This window comes from Zonotrichia albicollis, chromosome 1, assembly GCF_047830755.1.
Source record: "Zonotrichia albicollis isolate bZonAlb1 chromosome 1, bZonAlb1.hap1, whole genome shotgun sequence".
NCBI lineage: Eukaryota > Metazoa > Chordata > Aves > Passeriformes > Passerellidae > Zonotrichia > Zonotrichia albicollis.
Window position 1 is genome coordinate 67,337,318 of NC_133819.1, and position 19,079 is coordinate 67,356,396.

Genomic DNA, 19,079 nt, shown 5'->3' on the forward strand with positions numbered 1-19,079 from the left:
AGGAAGATTCTCCTTCACAGAACCATCTTCTCTGTGCTGCACACAAAGTGCTCAAATGCCATGAGCAATAATGAGTTCAGGGGTTTGCTAGTCAGAAGGAACAATGAACACGTTTTCTTCTTCCTTCTTTGGTGAGAGTTCATACTGCAGGGAAGAAAAAAAAGAAAAAGGTAAGACAAAACATCACAAAAATTTATACAAACGTTGAAACTGTTCAAGATAAGAAATTGCAAAGATCCTGGAAGCACATTTAGATTCAGCTCTTAATTCTTAAGCATCTATCCTGGAACAAGTGCTGGAGGATGAGCAGCTCCCATGACACAAGTGCTCTTTTCTCAGCCCTGTTGCTCTTTCGGTGTCCTTATTCAGGAACACCTGTGTCCCTCAGCAACTGAACACTCATAATGGAAAATCTTCACTTTGGAAAGGCCCAGGATTCCAACTTTAACTGCTGAAATATACAAGCTCTTGATTTTCATCATCTTTTCTAAAATCCCAGGCTCAGTTGTTCCTTCAACACAAGGAGCTTTCTCAGCCCTGTGAAGTACAGGCATGTGGCATCCCACACATGGCAGTAATCCATCAATCTTACTGCAGAAAAGCTAAACTCCCAAAGCCATCAGATCAGCACATAGATCTGGAACAACAGCAGTAGCAAAAATACACGTCCATGTGATGGGGTGAATCAGATGGAAACTAATCATCGTACCAAAGTTTGCAAAGTATTTGTCTTAATTTACAAACTAAAACAAAGGCATAAAATAGTGATTAGACTCTGGAGAGCTTAAGAACTTCAACAGAATATTTAACCAGGATGTGAGTTAAATTAAAAAAATGGTTTTAAAAAAATCAGACTTGAATACATCAAGGCTAGAAGTTACCAGACCTAAAGAGCAGATAAGAGAACACATGCAAGGTGCTGTTAGACTGCAGAGCCCTTAGCCACAGGTTGTCATGGATGTATAACTCCAAGGGCAAATGCATTGAGGGTCACAAACTACACAGAAACTGCCCCAGAGTGTGAGTCCAGGAGAAACATCACTTCCTGATGTCCCTTGTCTTTATCTTCTCCCCCAGGAAAGTACTATGTGACCTCTTCCCCTTATCAAACATTTCTTTCCCAATGGTTTCCATGCATCAGGATCAGAGGCCACATAAACAACAAGCCCCACAAATTAGCCAACCAAAGGCTTCCCCTCCCAGGATTTCAGCTTCATTTTGTCACTTTTGACACCAATCAGCCAGGCCAGAGCTCAGTCCCCCATCCATAGGGAGCTGCTTTTGCATCACACATACCGTTGTATTCTGCACAGTGTCGGTAAAATTCTTTGTTGTTTCACCCAGGGCTGAGTCAACTGATTCAATTCTGAAAGAAAAATGATCTTAGCTGGTTTTTCATGAAGCACTTACTGGTGGAGTTCGAACAGATATATTTACCACCAAAAATAAACCTGAGAATGGTAGGTTTTTGCTCAGCATTTATGCCAACAGTGTCTTTTATACAGAAAATGTTCACCTCCTCTGACCCCTAGACAGAGTCATGTTGAGAGTGTGCATTGCACATTATCCCAGATCCTGGTACAGCTCTCCTAAGCAAGGTTCGTCTCCCACTCAACTTCCCATACAGTGTTCCCTCATTACACTCTAATCCCAATTGAAAACCCTCACAAGGCTGCAAAAGCTCCATCAGTGGACACCAAGTGTAGTGGTGTTCACCAAGTGAAGATGCCATACTAGGTTTAGAATCCTTTCCCATCTATCAGCAAGGGTACCACCAGTGCCCTCTATGACCATCAGAGGACTTGTGAGCATGCAGGACAGCCGGCAGAGATGTACCTTTCCTTCTGCTGGTTGTAGAACGTATTCAGTTTGAGCAGCTGCGCGTTCCAGAAATCCTAAAAAGACCGCAAAGAAACCCCCTGTTACCTGGGAAGAGGCACCTCTTTGGGCTGGCACACAAGAAGCTGTACACACCAGTGCTTCCTTCTCCATAGCTGCCAGAATTTGAGTATCCTTCTCAAGGCTGGCAAGCTCTTCAACAACAATCTTCCGGAAGGTGTCAAATTTATTCAGCCTAGTGATGGAAAGCAGAAACAATTTTGCCACTTTAACGTGCAGTCACACAAGGTGGACAACAACCCCTTCAACACCAGAGCTACCTTGAGGCAGAGGAAAATTTCACTGCTGAGCTACATGGGGCAGATTTGTTCTCAGATGTGTCACAGAGCATGTGAATAGCTGCACCAAAGGCACACTGCAGATAAATACGGCTCAATAGCCTGTCCCCAAACAGCAGCCAGGCACAGAGGACTGGGGCAGAGCACACACATGAATTCCCAGTGCAATACTTGCACTGCATGCTCTCCCAGCCTCCAGGGAGTTCAGCAGAGATTTCCTGTGCTGAAGACCTCTTTAAGGTCCCTTTAAACCCAAGCCATTCTATGATTCTATAGAGGCTCTATGGAGACTCTTCTTGCCTTAGGTTTGATATGTACAGGATGCCAGCAATTTCTAAACCTTAAGAAAGGTTGTGGTCGCAACATCCTTATTGACTTGGGTTTGCCACCATTCCCAGCTGCATTGAGGTAGGAAAACTTTGGCACAGCCTTGCATCCACTATCCTGTGATCCTGGTTAGATCCAAGTTACTTACTTGGCAACCAAGCATTGAAGTATCTCACTGCCATTTACTCTTATCTTCCACCACAAAACATCCCTTTTTTTTTTTTTTTTGGAACTCCAACTTCTCCATGTACCTTAATGACAGCAAATTCTGCTCATAGAGGTCCCATTGATACCAGGGATTTTTGACTTTAAAGGTTATTATTATTTCATACTACATTTGATCTAAATCCTAAAAAGTGAATGTGCAATAGATACAGAGGCCTGACACACTTACAAGTACAGTATAGGATGTAAGTATCTCACTTATAGCAAATTCATAAATATTATAATTGATTTTTTTATCTAGCTCCAATCTAAGAAATACAGGATCTCAGAAATTCCTTTTCTTCTCCTCCACTTCATTAAGCAAGTCACAGCCTGGCTTCTTTCTTAAAAGATTTAGAAATAGAAGTTACTAAGTTGATGACAAACAGAAAACAGTTCACAGACCACTCCAACTGTTTGTAACTCAAGCTTGTTTTGCATGAATTAACCCATCCTCTCCTCCTACAGGCAAATTAGAATTAATCCCAGGAGTTATACATCTGATACTCTTCTTGTGTAAAAGAAAGAAGAGAGACACACAAGTTATTTTGCCATACAAGCCATAAGCACAATATCCAGCTCTCAGTTTGGCTTTCCCTATCAACCAAAATTGACACAAAATTGAAGCTGTTTTCAGCCAGCACCAGACCACTTACCTGCACATATGTATCTGGTTCAGCAGGGCAGACAAGTTCTTCTCTGAAGATCTCAGGGCATCCTTTGTGTTGATCTCAATCCTTTTGTACCGGGACTAGCCACAGGATGCACAGTTAGGGATAGGCAATGGCCCTAGTCAAAACCTAGAAGTCTAGCTTGCAAAACCTTTCCGTGGAAAACATGTTCCTCTGCAGGAACTTGCCATTCATCTTTGCAGAAACCGTCTTAAATCAAATTTAATCTGCAGTAAGATGAAACACATCAGTGCTGCAGATATCCTCTGATTTAATTCACTCACAGTAGTTACACCAAGAAGCCTCAATGTAACCTATGTGGCTTCAGGACAGTGTTGTGCTAGGAAAAAATCTAATTTACATTTTCTTTATGTCTTCCCTGTAACACTACTCAGAATATACAAGTTCTGTAGAATACTTCTAAGAGCTCCAGACTAACAGACACTGCCACCAAAGCCCTACTCCTGAACACAAACTAAAGATGGGATATTTGCACCAACTCTCCCTGAGATAAAAAGGTAATTTCACATAATATGATCAATTGCCACACATGTTGAAAGAGCTCACATTACCCAGAACAATTTCTTCAGTTGACCAACAAAGCTTTCAAAGGCAAAAATCACTCCTGAATCACTCAAGTCTTCGTGGAGCATCTTGGAAAAAACCACATCATCTTGGCTATCATCCATTTTCTGACCTGGGAGGAAGCACATGCCCAGTTACCATTATGCTGGAAGAATTGCTGGAATATAAATCTTCCTGCTACTGAAGAGATTGTCATTCATGTGTGCAACAGCTTCTGTTAGGAAGCTGGAATTTGGGGGAATTCTAGAGCTCACAAGCAGGAGGGAAACTGGCTCAAAAATCAATCCCCAGGCAAATACTTGTTAGAGAGCAGCAGGGAAGGATAGGCACAATAGAGCAACACAAAGAGCTATCTACAGAGACTGAGGTAAATAAACATATAAAGGCAGAATAAAGGCAGAAAATAGGCCACCACTTCTTCTGTCTTCTACTTATGCATTGCAGGGAAAGCCTGATCCTTTTGTGCTCAGAGTTAGCAGTATTTTGCAGTTACTTCATCCATTACCTGCATGCTTTTTTCCCAGCTCCTGTGTTTGATGGTTTTTTAAAACTCTGGAAAATCATACTCAGAGTAGAAAGTGTGGATGTCATGGAGCAGCTGACCAAGTGAACCCCAAATTTCCTCATTCACACCTCTACATACACAGTATCCACTGCCACTGGCAGTGCTGCAATATCTTCTGATAGTTTTCACTTTGGGATTTTGGAGAAGGTGACCTCTCCACAAATGCATGGCTTCAAGCTTCTGTGTGACTACGATTTCTACCCAAAAAAAAAAAAAAAACCAAAAAAAAAAAAAACCAGCTGAAAGCGTTTAAGCACTTCACCTTAATTACCAATTAAGGATTTTACCTTTCTGGATCTCCACTTCATCTTCTACTGAATCAGAAATTTTCTTTGGTGTATGGTTAATCTCAGAGGGCAAGTGATTTTTCTCCAAACTAGAAAATTTAGGCTTTTTTATGATAGTTCCACTCAGTATATCTAGAAAAAGAATAAAAGAGGCTTCAGAAGAAATCTGTCCTTTTGCATGAGGTACATGACAGTGCCTGCTCAAGGAGAAACCACCACTGGAATTACCAATGCTTCAGAAAAGGAGGCAGCCTCACTTTATGGTCTGGCATCACACAAGACAGGATAAGACTTCACCTGCAAGCATCTTCCCTAGCAAAAGCAGGGAACTAGCCTGCCTGGTGTTACACAGGTATTTGGAAAGTTTCCATGTCTCCAACCTAAAGATTAAGAAATTTTCTTTCTTGGCCTAGTGCTATTCTAATCATCAAAACCCTCTGATGTCCAGCTTCTTCCCAATCCCCTTTCCAACCCAAGTTCTCAACTGCTTATGAAGAAAATTTTTGAAAATAAAATTGAATCAATCCAAACAATCCAAATCAAAGCTGCAGGGGATTTACAGCCTCTACTTTAGGGAAAATTTGCTAAAACCCAAAAAAACAAACTATACCCCCATCCTTTTGTCTCACTTTTTCTGAACTCAGTAAATTGTCTGACAAATCATCTCCCTGGAGTCTCCATAGGGCAGAATGGAAGCTGGTGGGGCCCAGAACAAGGGAGTCAGACCAAGAGAAGCACCATGGAGTAGATTTAAGGTTCACAGAGAGAGTCCAAATGCAATCAGAAACCACACCTGAAATTTCTGAGCAAAACCCTGCTTGTACCTTTGCATGGAAACAACTCCTCTCCAACTGTAAGGCTGTACAACAAATAGTGACAAAATGAAGTCCTTAGCATCTATCTTTTCCCTCAAATTAAACAGATGTGCTATTTCAGTGAGGGCATATTCAGAAAATGCTGGACAGGTAAAAGATACATTGGGAACACAAACAGAGCCAGCTCATGAGAAAAGGGACGCTTTTGTCCAAGACTGAAACTTCAGTGACTCACTCCATAGTCACATCAGTAACTCAGACTCCTAGAACTACATCAGCACTGAGAATTGTTAGGATGGAAACAACCCCATTGCTGCTTGACTTGAAGTTCAGTTGTTTCCAACCACAAAGAGACTGTGCTGTACTTTTGAGTTAGTTTATGAAAGTTCAGTTTCATTTTTAAAAAAAAGATCCTGATATGCCACTAACCTATTAAAAAAGCTACAGCAGTAATAAGCATTATTCAAGTCTCCATTTAACAAAAGCTTATAGCAATGGTTTACATCCATGTTCTTAGATATAAAAAACTCAAAACTCAGCAACTTGAAGAGATGCTTGTTTTGTTTAAACTGAAGTTGCAGTTCACTTCTGAAACATTACAAATTATCTTGTGTGTCTCTTGGGTCATTAGCTCTACACTACTAGTCCCCCCTATAATCAAAGACAGGTTTTAAGAGTTTGCAATGAATTCAGGAATGTATGTAAAAGCATCTTACCACAGTCTGTGATGACATTCAAAACAGAGAAACAGAATTTAGCAAAAAAAAAAAAAAGCAATCTCAAAAAAGTCAGGGTTATTTTATCTTCGAAAGAAAATAACAGCTTTGGCACCACCTCTTTCTGCTTTTACCCAACTCTTCCCCCCTGTTATCAACAGCAACAAACCTGAGTCCTTCCGCTTGTTACTTTCTTCCTCTCTTGATAATTTCGCAGGTGTACTATGAAACTTCTAAAGAGAGAAAGGAAACAAAATAAGAAGGTGCCCACCCTGCAGACAAGCTGCCAGGGTCTAGTCTTGTTATGGGAAGCAAACCAAGCAATCACTGGTTTCAGGCAGAGGTAGCCTGAGAGCACGCTGGGAGGAAGCAGAGCACTGCATTCTGCACCTGTGTGGCTTTTTCCACATCACTGGAAGGGCTCCGGGCAGACACACCAAGTAGCAGTGGACTCCCTCCAAGATCATCTGAGAGTGTTTCATCTGTGTGAGACAGTAATAAATGACACAGGCAACAAAGTTTGAATCCTGTATTGGCTGGAAATCACAACTTAATGACAGAAAATAAAACCCAAGCCCTCCATCCTCTCATTTATCTAGTCACACAGGGAAGAGGTGGTGGCTCAGACTCAGTCCAAAGGCTATTTTCTTCGTGGTTGTCAGTTCATTCCTTCATCTCTCAATGGCATCAGCTTATCTTCTCCTTGTACAAGAGACTGTATACACAGACAGTATCTACCCCTCATAGCCATCACAAAGAAATATCAGAAGGCAAATATTTATGGGAAGAATGTGAAGGAAAAGTGGCAAAATCAAAAAGAAAAACCCACCACCAAAAGAACTCATCCAAAAAAGTACAGACCCACACATATCAAAACCCTTCTAATGCACTGAAGAATATTAAAATAAAAATACCAGCAAGATTCACTGTGGGTAAATCATCTTCCTTGGAGCTCAATGAGTTTTTCTTTAGCGTCTCCTTTTGAGCTCTTTGCCTTGATTCTCCCTCCTAAAACAAAACAAAGTCTAAGCCTTATTTAAACATTACTACAGAAGTTGAGGTTGGGGTGCTGTTTTGGAGGAAGAGTTTTGGATGAATGGTTTGTTTTCTAAATACACTAAGAGTGGATACATACATTAAATATGCCTAACATACTGATGGCTCTATCCAGCATCAAAGGAGACCTGTGCCCTGAAGTTAAATGCATGCAAGAATTCTCCCTTTAGGCATTGGAGATGTATATTTGATGATGTTTTTGATAAGCAGAATAGAAGCATTGCAGTCAAGAAAGAAAGTTTTCCAGGGGAAAATAAGAGCTTTTAGTGTGACTACTAGTTCTGCTTTTAGTGTGACTACTAGTTCTGGGGATTTTTTCCCAGACTGCCTGTATTTCAAATATGTGTATACAAATATACATACACACACACATATATATATATTTGATATGCAGCATTTAACAGTTGTTTCTATGAGGTTTACCGTGTTTTCCTAAGACCTCCTCCATTACACCAGTAGAGTCTCAACAGCACTTAGGAGACAAATCTCTCCATCAGAACATTTGAAAATTAAAATAGCACCAGTTTATTTAATTCTCACTCACTGGTACACATTTTACATCCTTAAAGTTTTTAAATCTGAGGCACTAAAGCATGACACCTTCTTACCTTCTTTGACTCGTAGTCACTGCCACTGCTTGCAGAAGACACTGGAAGCACTGCAAGAAGAAAAGCTTCCCTGGTTACTGGCAATGTAAAGGGTGTACTTTATGCAGTTAACTGAGTTAGCCACAATGCAAACCTTTTCAGTTTTGGTTTTCTAGCCCTTTACAAGATAAAACTTCACAACACTTACATTAAATTTCAATAAAACACCTTTCTCTAACAAAGACAGATGCAACGATGCAAACATATACAACTCACTGCATCCAGAGCAGTCAAAAAAGTAAAAAAAAAAAAAAAAAAAAAAAAGGCTCAGCATCTTGTCTGACAGTCCCCAAGTCCCAGGCAAGACTTGTAGGTTGACAGCAGTGACAACAACTGCCCTGGAAACCCAGTATAAAGAACAATTTGAAGCTCAACTTTCTTTTGCTTTTTAATCCCTGGAGAATCCAAAAGCTATCTGAGCAAGCATCATTTCTCCAGGAGTGGGAGAGAAACATTCCATCTCATTCAGGACAATTTGGTTTCCATTTGGGGGTCACAGCGGCACACAGCCCTGGAGCACGGCTGCAGGGGAGGTCTGCTGCTGGTCAGGCCCAAGCAGAGAATACTATCAGAGAGAATCACATCTGACACTTAAAGGATGATTGGCTATTTACTGCATAAACAGGGGAGCAGAATGCCCTGGTCTGCAAATTGTGAGGATTTTCAAGGTTTACTTGCCAAGTCAGTGATATTTCTGGGGAGGTCAGGAAGGGAAAGCTGCAGGGAGGAGGCATGGTAGCTTCAGAGAGATCCTCCTCCTAGTGCAGTCAAGAGCACCAACACAGCCACCAGCTGAGGGGCCATGGGCTCTTCAGCACCATCACAGAGAGTGCTGAACCCACACAGTTTGTTTAGGTGCCAAATGTCCACCTGGACATTTGAACCCCAATTTGGGAAGGAGACAGGAGCCCAGTTCAAGCACAAAAGTTTACAATGCCTCTCCTCCATAGGGTACCCCATGCTGCTGGCCTCAAGGCTGCTCTCTCCCACTCAGGAAAGCCAGGATTTGGCCAAAGTCTCCTTTTCAAACCATCACCAGCATTTACTTTTCTGCAGCACAGTACATCATGCATAGCTAAGTGTCAGAAGGGCACTAAGCTTACCTTTTAATTTACTTCTCACCCTGGGTCTTTTTCGGGTATAGTCAACAGATTTTGGCACTGGCTGTATCTGAGAGTCAAGGATCCAGCTTTTCTCACTCTTATCAGGGCTTGTATTTTCATTGTTACTTTCAGAGAAAAGGTGTTTCCTGTAGCTGGACTAAAGACACAATTAAGTCCTTCTCACTCAGAAGCACCTCAGCCATCCCATTTCAGCTGCTACTAAGTTATCCCATTTCTTCCTCCCCACAACACAACGTGGAAAACTGTGAAATCTGCCAAAACAGCCACAGCCGGCTGTTGAAACAGCTGCATAAAAACACCAAGAGGCAGATGCTTGACTTTTGCCAGCATGGGGTTTTTACAGTACCCTCCTTCCTCATCTCTCCCTCTCTCCTGTGCCTAAAAGAGCAGCACTCTTGCCAGGAGAAAAGGCTTAGTGTGTTTGAGCTGCATTCAGTGGCACATCAGGGGGGAACAGGTAACACAGACAATTCACTAGCTGGTATGGCAGTGATGGTGCATCCTGATCACTGCTTTCAAAATGACAGACAGAGTATTTAAAGGCTGTCAGAATCACATTTCTCCAACTATGCACTGGGTAGGCCTTAAACTTCAGCTTCTTTGTGGGTGGAACAGATTCGTACATGTAGAAATACACAGCATTCAAATAGGCAACAATCAAAGGCTCTGGGGATGCAAAAGCATAGACAACCTACCCGCCTTCTCTCAAGAGTGCTTGATTCCTTGCTCTTGCTTCTGGTTTCATAGGTCCTGCCAAGTAACACAAAGACCCAGATTAGAGTAGCAAGCACAGCAATAACACACCACAGCACTGTGGAATGGGCACAGGCAAACAGAGGGGGCAGGAGGCCCCTCAAGAGCTCAGCAGAAGAACCAAACTGTTAAAGAGCATACAGTAGCCACATTTTTTCTTTGCCTGGATTTTGAAAGTAGCAATTTAAGGATATCTAGAAATCAGCATATTTTAAAACAAAAGTTAATCTGCATACATAGAGGTGGCGAGTTCCTGGAAGCTTGCTATGACTGGAAGGCAGCTGAAGCAAGGCAGGAAGTTTAAGCATTTTTCAAAAATTAAATCAGTCATTTTTGCACATGGTCAGAAAAGGATGATGTTTAAGAGTTAAAATCATATTATTGTCAAAGTTGACAGCAGTCTTTAGTCTCTCCAGTAACCTTTATATTCTCAGGTACTAATTAAAATATAGGTATCAATAACATCCACAGATAGTGTGGTAGCTAAGGAAGGAACTACTGTATTGGAAAAAAAAAAAAATCACACAGCCTTTTGGATCCTAACTTAAAAGATCTTAACCAAAGCTATGAACCCTTATTCACATAGCAAAAGGTTCATAAACACTGAATGTATAATACTGTACCTCTGACTTTGTGAGGAAGTTTTCTGGGCAAGAATCTTTCCTTTGGCTTCAGCAACCTGAAAGCAGAAGTTGTCTTAGTGCCCAGTTACCCCATAAAATACTCTATATATTGAAAACAGATCAGAATTCAGAAAGAAAATGGATTACCTTCCTGCTCAGAAATGTCACTTTTTAATGGAATAGGATTTGTTGAATGAAACAATGTCTTAAATTTTAATAGACAAACAGCTGAGCCTTTGACAGAGTTCCTTTCTCTTTTCCTTGGTTTATGAATAATGCTCATTTGAAGCACCAACATCACAAGATATGCCATTTAAATCAATAGCAGCGCTGGCAGCAGCACTGTAAGCATGGTGCAGGGCCCCTGGACAGCCCTGGGACCAGGGCTGGGTTCCATGGAGCAGGGATTTATGCTGACACCCAGTGGCAGTAGCTAGGATCGGGCCATGTCCAGTTTATAATAGAGAAATTTGGGGTGCTCCATTCAGTACCCATTGCCTCAGAGTTAGCAGCATCAGTGACAGCTCCCACATCAGGGAAGAGGCTGAAAGCCAAAAGGTTTGTCCAGCACAGCCACCTTGATGGAATCTGTCAGGAGCCAGTTCACAGCTTCCTGGGAAAGCCCACACTGGGTAAAGTTTCAAAGCAGCCAAAGTGATTCATTCTTATTCCCCACTCCCTTTTTTTTTTTTTTTTTTTTTTTTTTTGAGAGCCTGCAAATGTAAGTCAAGCAGAATTCTCAACAAAAGTTTTGCGAGGACTGAGTTTTAACCAGGGGTTCCCAGCTCGCAAAGCACAGCTTTAAGGGGATTTCAGTCTCTTCCATTTAGCCTAGGAGGACGAAGTGAATGCTTAGCAATCTACTTTTGGTATTCAGTAAAGCAGAGGTTGGCCTTCAATCACAGAGACATCCCACGGCCTCCATGAAGCAGCAGCTCAAACGCCTGTTGGTGTTATCTTGCATTATCCACCACAAACCTCACATAGTGATGAGCATTCTTGTCACTCAAAAAAAATCCATTTCCACCACACAAAGAAAACAAAAATCTCAGATTCCCAGTTGTGTGTCTTGCTATAACAGCATGTTCATCCTTACAGCATTTCTGCAGTAAAGGATGTCCCCTGCTTCAAGTTACTAAACCATCAGGTGCTGAGTTTCTGTCTCAAGTTTACCTTTTCACGACTTGAGGAGTCTGAGTTTTCAAAGTCATAGACTTCCTTCCTGCAAGACAACATAAATACGGCAGTGATGTACAATAGTGAAGAATCACCCCATAGAATTCCATTAAGAGCAGAGAAGTGATAATGTGGTTTCTTTCTGAGCCCGTCTCCTCAGATACCTTCTATACCTAAAAATACTGTTTTCTAAGCTTCTAAAAAATACTTGCTCCTTTTCTACTTAGTGTTTTTGCTGTCTGTCTTGATTCTCACTTTTTCAAATAGTAACTGTTCTAAGAAATATTCAGAACTTAGAAATTAACCTATCCCTGTTTATGTAGAGGATATTTTGTTCACACATCCCCCATAGTACTACATGGTAGGAAGAAGTAATGAGTGGAAATATAACATCAGAAGCATTTTAAAAAATCCTTCTCATTATCTTTTGAAAATTCTAGTATTTAATATTTGTTCTCTGATCTCTTCTCTGTGTACACCTAGATCTTGTTTTCACACCCTCCAACATTTAAACTTAACTGTAGTTTTATAGCTCTCTCCAAATCGGAACTATTTTTAAAAAATACTATAACAATTGCTAAATATACAGTACATCTTCTTTTTACTAGTAAAAGAATGGGAGGACTAAAGAGCTGAGATCCTTGCCAAAGCTTCCCGAACGAAGGAAACACTCATTTCAAGATGAAACACTAGAGGGAGCAGAATGACCGAGCTAAGTTCCTCACCCCTAACTTCTACACTGCTGCTCCTGTTTTAAAACCGGTATTTGCTTCATCAAATTGTCTTAAAATACACAAAACAAAAAACTTACAAAGCCCTGCATCAAGTTTTCCTATTCTGACCTACAGTCAGTCAAAAATCATCTAAGCACTTGGGGTTTTGGGAGGTTTTTTGAGCGGAGAGACTGCGGGCTGAAGGAGGACTCCCATGGAAGCCCCAGAACAGGAGCAGAGATCCTCACACACAGCTCATTTGCCCTCCTGCTCAGCAGCAGGCATTAACTTGAACACAACACTTGGCAGAGTGTAGGAGGAGGGTTCAACAAGGCAGACTTTTAGTGCTACAGGTTGCATAGAGCCCCCAAAACCTCAAGTGCTTCTTCCTGCAGTGCCCTCAGCCTCAAATGCAAACAGACAGATGTGAGGGGGCAAGGGAAAGGGACAACTTGAAAGAGGAGCCATCCTGAAACCCTAGGAAACATGATATCAAGGAACTGGCACAACATTACTTAAATATTTGTGAAAGAAGGTAGTGTTCAGAACTCAGCTCACTGGAGGATTATGGTTGGGCAAGTAAAAAGCCAACATGCCATGACATAGTATCACAGGAGTAGAGGGCATTTTTAGCAGGCTAGGGTTAGTTTTTGAGATCTTTATCACTTTGGGGACCCAAAGGGTCCTACAGAGACAAGTTTTGACCCTTCATAGCCTCATTTTGTTTTTCTACCTGCTCTAGGCACAGTCAGGCCACCCCCCATGGGGACACTCTTGCTCCCTGAGTGCTAGAAAAGGTCTAAAATGATTTGGTACACCAGTCCCTGCATGGGCACAGGGCTTGTGTGTCATACCTGCCTTCAGCCCTCTTCTTGGCCAAACTTGATCTCCTGTTTCTCTTTTTGCTGGTAATGTCCCTTGGAAAAGGAGAGAGTTGCAGGATCTGAAACAACAGTACCCAAAGTCATGTTCTGGTTCTAGAGCCTGCCAAAAGCAGAGAAAAGGTGTGCTAGGAAACTTCCCTCCTTCCTCTACAAAGATTTTCTAGGTGCAACTGTTGCCTGTGGTACTTTCCTGCCACAGAGTATGAGATTCACAGAGCTGAAACTGGGGGGGTCAGGAGGGTGAGGGGAGAGAAAGTTGCTCAAAATCTTTGGATTCACTGTAGAGTGGGCAAGTGCTGCAAAACCGAACTGACAGTAAAAAATATTTTTAAAAAAAAATTTGGAACTAGCACCTGGAAACGTAAACCCAAGAACAAGTCTAAAATGTGATTTCTTATATAAGTACCCAAACTCAAAAATACTGCTTTGAGAATTTAATTTTTCTCACATAGTGCACTTACTTACTTGTTTTAATACATGGACATACCAACAGAACTTTCCAAGTGCAACTACAAATGACTCTCAGTTACTTGGAAATTTACCCAAGCTGCAAGCTCCTGCATAGGAGAGTCATTAGAGCCCAGATACAAAACTGAATAAACACATCCGTAGATTTCCAAGGCTTGTCTCCATTTAGGAAGCAAAAATTCCCTCTTGAGGAGGGTGTGCAAGACTTAAGACATGCAAGAATGTCCCACGCACCCCTGCACTCCTGGACACAGGCACTGCACATCGCTTTGGGGCTGTGGATGCGCTGAATAAACTCCAGTGAGCTTGAATCACTTGGCTGGGCCCCTCTAGGATGAGGTTGGCAGCTGTGCCTCTGCAGCTCACTCCTGGTGCCAAATGGCACAGCACATCAGGTGTGGCACTCTGGGGGCTCAGGACACTGCCCAAAGGCATGGCTGGGTCAACCCATCCCAGCTTTCTTCTCTCAGGGGGACCCCCAAGGCACACATACCTTTGGTATCTGCTCATCCATGGGTTCTTCTTCTAGGGGCTTCTCACTGGGAACAAGAGAACATGTAAAGGAGCTGCTCATCTAAAGACCAAAATGTTTGTGAAGTACTAGGTGGGGGGGAAAAAAACCCCAAACTTGGACCAATTAGCACCAAAGCAACAGTTTAATGTATAGGGAAGAAAGGTAATCAATAGCTCTACAGAAGTCCAGCTCCTTAACTACAAGAAATTCTGTCCTGCAAAGGTCTGGGATAAAAATGTGAATTCAAGCCAAGGTGAATTCAAATTCACATCATTTTTTCACTAAGTCATGGTGCCCATTAGGAACAATCCACACTGGGCAAGCTCAGGTTTCACAGCTGAGGTTTAACAGTCTGTAAATCAGCTGCGGGCTCACCTTGCATTTGGACTAAGTCCACGATGAGAAAAAAGTCACACCAAAGCAGCAATCTAGTAAACAAACTGTTCAGCAACTCCAAAGCATTGTAACTCCAGGCAAACAGCCTTGATGTCCAGGTGGCAAAACAGAATCTTCAATGTAATCATGGATGGAATAACCTCAAAGTTACGTGCATTAAAACCACAGGGGGAAAAAAACCCAAACACACACACAAAAAAGAGCCATAAAAAACTCACTTTGGAACTTTCTGTCAGCGAAACACTCACCTAGGCTTAGCTTTCATCCCTGAAGATGGAGTTTTGGAGTTTTTTTCTGAAGAAAGCAAGGAAACTATAGTTTTACCCTCTGAATCTACTATGAAACTTTATTTTTTTGCTGTAAGACCCACAAAATCATAGCCTTCAGCATGTCACCTGGGTGACATTTAATTGGGTCAGACTTAAGGTACTGAAGGGAGCCATGCCTGACCTTGGTTAGCATCTTCCAGGTCAGTCTGCTGGCTCACTGTAACCATGGCAACACCAGAATTGACCATTTTCTGCTTGGAGACATGAAACCATGAACAAAACATGCATATGATCAATAAAGAAGTGGGGGTTTCAGTGGTAGCATGTGGCAAGAGCTGCATGGCAGGCCTGCCATTGCCCACACATAAAAACCTTTTAAGCTGCATATAGGTGATATTATGGTTTTCTCACTAAAAGCATCCTCTGTCCTCTTACAAGAGGAAGCAATTTTTTTTCTTTTTTTTTTTTTAAAAAATGCCAAAATTGCAGCTCTGGAGATAAGTATTTGAGTTGAATAGACACAAACCAGTTTTCTTTAAAAGAAGGTTTGAGTCACACCTGTAAAAAAAGCAGACTGGAAGAAGGGAAAAGGGGAACAAGGACTGTTCCATCATACACCACACACTTACTGCTACAGTCCCTGTTAGCTGCTGTCTGTGCTGAGAGGCTGAGTTATCTTTTTGAGTCTCCACATTTTCAGAGTTTGAAGGATCTTTGCTCTTCTGTGTGTTAGAGGGCACAGGGGTTTCTGCAGAAAAGCAACCAGGGGGAGAATGCCATTGCAGCAATTGAACACACTCACTGCCCTTTCTTTCCATTCCCACACATGCATGCATAAATTGCAGCAGTACAACCTTCTAGCCACATCTTAAACTCACATTTAACAGAACAAACCCAAGTGTCTTCAAAGTACCCAGTGAAGAATTGCAAGGCTAAATAAAAAACAGGCTCATCAATACTGGATGAATGTATGCAAGTTTATCATCTTGCTCTTTATATTGCTACATTGGCTCCTAAGCTCTGGAGGACATGGAACAAGCCTTTGTGTCTGACTAAAGTAGGGGGATCTTCCACCATCTATGCTTTCCTCCACTGAATCTCTATTAGGTACTGCAAAATTTGTTTCACTGCAGACTAACTACCTTCCACCCTTTATCCTCCTTGACTGCTTCAAGTAGCAGCACCCACCTTGCACTTCTCTGTGCTCCATGGTGGGCACTGATAAAAGAACTCCTAGCTCATCTGCATCTCCACAAGCTGGAGGACTTCCATTCTAGCTTTTTATAGGCTGTAACTGGAGGAAAATGGGAAGGACTACTGAAGAAGTTACTGCCCCAGACATTTAGAGGTGGAAGTGGCTCTTTCAAGTATGGAGAAATCTGAAATGCACAGGAACTTAGAAGAAATTAAAAAATTAAAATTTCTTTTTAATATTCTAACAGAAAGAATGTGACAGCTATCCTAAGAGCTCTTCAAATTTCACTTGTTTACAAGACAGTGGGTGATAGCAGTAGGAAGAGCTGTGATTTCACACCCTTAGAAGACATGGAAATATCTGTCAAGTTACACTAAGAAAGGATCTGCACAAAATGTAATCACTCTAAAACCTGAAATACAACCAGTTTTGGAGCAAGAGCAAATCCCAGCCTTCAAAGTTAAAAGATCACCATACAGAAAAAAAAACAAAAAAACCACACCTTCCAAAAAATTTGATACCAAAGTTGAGCTAAGGAAGCTTTTCCCTGTTTAACACCAATTTTGACCATACACACCTCCTGCTTTTTTGCTATAAGCAGCTTTTCCTTAAGGCTGTGACCTACAGTTTGTGGGGATTTACAGAAGAATTTCGTGAGAAGGAAAGAAAGGAGTTACTCTCTCTTTTTCTTGGGAAGTGCTGCGCTTAGACCTTCCTTTGGGTCAGACAGAAATCTGTACTTCAGGCTCCAAGTTACCTCAACAACTCCTGGATTTAGAACATAATAAAACTCTGTCAAATTGTCCTGGAAGAGGGTGCCTTGCAGAAGATTCTCACTAGCAGCAGCACAGGAACACCACCATTTGATGATGGAAAGCTTAATGTGCCCAGTTCAAGGAAACACAAAGCATTGGCTGTAGGGTGGTGAGAATATGGAAATAAATGCTATTCCAGGTGCAGCTAAGGGCCTGTTCTGCCTTAAGGCAGCTACTTTTGTAGCTGGGGCACACACAGGTACAGCCCTGCAGCACAAGGTATTTACAGCAGCAGGTCACCTCCTGCAGAGGAGCTGGGCTGTTGCTCACCTCTACCCACAAATAGAGATTGCAGCACTTCTGCTCCCCCAGCTGTTCTTCCAGGACAGCTCCAGGCCCTCCAAGGCATCATCCACTGCACTTGGGGACAGGGGACTGGAGCACATCATACACTGAACATCACCTTGTTCAGAAAAACCAGAAGTTGCCTCCCTGCAGGAAGCTTCAGTGGAGGCTGCCCCCCCATGTGCACTGTACAGAGGAGAGCTTGTTGAGTGCCAAGGTGCAAGCACTGGCCCATCAGAGAACCTGTGCTTTCAGGAGGCCAGAGGCCACCCCATGGCATGGCCAAACCAGAAACCAGGCATCAGGCAGGCCACAGGGGAGGACAGGAGGGTGCATCCCACCACACCTGCAGATGGAGAATCATTTCTGCACACCCTGCACATCAGGGGTCAGCCAGCAGCTGAAATGTGCCTTGGCAGACCACCTGCCAGCACACAGATCCTGCCTCCATCAGCATTCCCTGCTCGTGCAACCCCAGCAGTGCATGGCCATGGTGCCCACCCCTCGCTCCCTGGGCTAGGGGGACTCAGCAGCTGCCACAAGCAGAGCTACCAAGCTAACAAGGCAGGAACAGAACAAGACTGAGCTTGGGCGTGGCTTTTGTTGTAGGGTTGATTTTGTTTTTTTTTCTTTTTCCTTATTTTAAGTGAAGGTAACTGTAAGCTGTGGACAACAAGTGAAAATGATAATATGAAAACAGATATTTAGATTTAAAGAAAAAACACCAAAAAAAAAAAAAAAATCACCTGCTTCATTCTGCATGGCTTCCTTCCCAGAATGGACAATCTCGTCTTCAGACTCAAATATCTGTTGGTATGAAATAATCTCATGTGAAAGTGGTCTTACAAAGGGTAGTCTTGATCTAGTAAAGTCAGCTACTTAACACAAAACTAACAGTTGCTAATTGCCAGCAACAAATCAGTGGATACTGATTGAGTTGATCATGTGGAAAGATCGTAGCTCCTTTAAGGGCAAATGACAGCCACTATATTATGCTTATTTACTGTCATGTAAGCTTTTCTGCAAACATCACAGACTGTGAATGAATTACAAATCAAAAATTAACTATATTAACACTTGGGGGAAAAAAGAAAAAAATCACACCAATTTATGTTTTGACATTAGCTAATGAAAAACCTTGAGGTTTAAAAGTAGTATTCTTTGTCTTGAACTCCTGTCTACAAAGTCAGTTGTATTTTTCAACACAATTCCAGGTTTTTGTGTAACAATTTGCTCATCCTGTGCAATGTAACACTTAAATATAAAAGCATGTCCATACTTAAGTTATGTAATTAAATGCCATAGGCTTTGTTTTCTACTTCAGAAATTCAGGAAAAGTTATAACACAAGGAATTAATTAAAAAATAACTTTAACCTGCCAGCTTTTAAACCATAAGTTTGAATATCTTGAAACTTCTTTCCTAAAACATCTAATTTCTCTATGTAGAGTATCATAATTGCACAGTGGGAAGGCAAATATATAGTAAAGAGACACAGAGCAAATAAAGAAACCACAAAACACAAATCCCACAATCCTGAATGGTTTTGTCCAGTGTAAAATATAGTTAAGAAAAAAAAAACATTAGAACTTACCATCAGTTTTTCATCTCCCAGGACTTTTCTAAGTACAGCTAATATTTCAAGCTCATCACTGAAAACCAGTTTGAATTTTATTGCTTCTGTTTTGTTAATAGCGGTGGGTATCTTCATAAAAATTCTAACAATCTTTTTTCTATCCTTCTCTGCATTAAAAAAAACCAAAACAAACAATCAATTACATTTATTTTAGATCAAGACATTTTTCTGTTAATCCC

The 19,079-nt window shown here is 41.7% G+C and overlaps 2 protein-coding genes across 2 annotated transcripts in view; one reads left to right on the forward strand and one right to left on the reverse strand.

The window, feature by feature from the left end:
• The window catches only part of GCM2 (glial cells missing transcription factor 2), a 35,614-nt gene continuing 16,535 nt past the window's right edge, over positions 1 to 19,079 (forward strand). Inside the window, exon 1 of the mRNA XM_074543721.1 lies at positions 1 to 170. The gene's annotated coding sequence lies outside the window, so the exon portion shown is untranslated. The remainder of the gene's footprint in view (positions 171 to 19,079) is intronic.
• The window catches only part of SYCP2L (synaptonemal complex protein 2 like), a 25,096-nt gene continuing 6,029 nt past the window's right edge, over positions 13 to 19,079 (reverse strand). Inside the window, exons 11-32 of the mRNA XM_074543701.1 lie at positions 18,859 to 19,007; positions 18,012 to 18,072; positions 15,600 to 15,718; positions 15,152 to 15,221; positions 14,950 to 14,995; positions 14,285 to 14,330; positions 13,294 to 13,382; positions 11,724 to 11,772; positions 10,551 to 10,606; positions 9,870 to 9,924; positions 9,154 to 9,310; positions 8,012 to 8,061; positions 7,262 to 7,355; positions 6,738 to 6,829; positions 6,517 to 6,580; positions 4,817 to 4,948; positions 3,952 to 4,076; positions 3,365 to 3,459; positions 1,975 to 2,074; positions 1,837 to 1,895; positions 1,297 to 1,366; positions 13 to 144 (exon numbers count right to left, since the gene is read on the reverse strand). Coding sequence (XP_074399802.1) covers positions 88 to 144; positions 1,297 to 1,366; positions 1,837 to 1,895; positions 1,975 to 2,074; positions 3,365 to 3,459; positions 3,952 to 4,076; positions 4,817 to 4,948; positions 6,517 to 6,580; positions 6,738 to 6,829; positions 7,262 to 7,355; positions 8,012 to 8,061; positions 9,154 to 9,310; positions 9,870 to 9,924; positions 10,551 to 10,606; positions 11,724 to 11,772; positions 13,294 to 13,382; positions 14,285 to 14,330; positions 14,950 to 14,995; positions 15,152 to 15,221; positions 15,600 to 15,718; positions 18,012 to 18,072; positions 18,859 to 19,007 — 1,835 coding nt within the window. The 3' untranslated portion in view covers positions 13 to 87. The remainder of the gene's footprint in view (positions 145 to 1,296; positions 1,367 to 1,836; positions 1,896 to 1,974; positions 2,075 to 3,364; positions 3,460 to 3,951; positions 4,077 to 4,816; positions 4,949 to 6,516; positions 6,581 to 6,737; positions 6,830 to 7,261; positions 7,356 to 8,011; positions 8,062 to 9,153; positions 9,311 to 9,869; positions 9,925 to 10,550; positions 10,607 to 11,723; positions 11,773 to 13,293; positions 13,383 to 14,284; positions 14,331 to 14,949; positions 14,996 to 15,151; positions 15,222 to 15,599; positions 15,719 to 18,011; positions 18,073 to 18,858; positions 19,008 to 19,079) is intronic.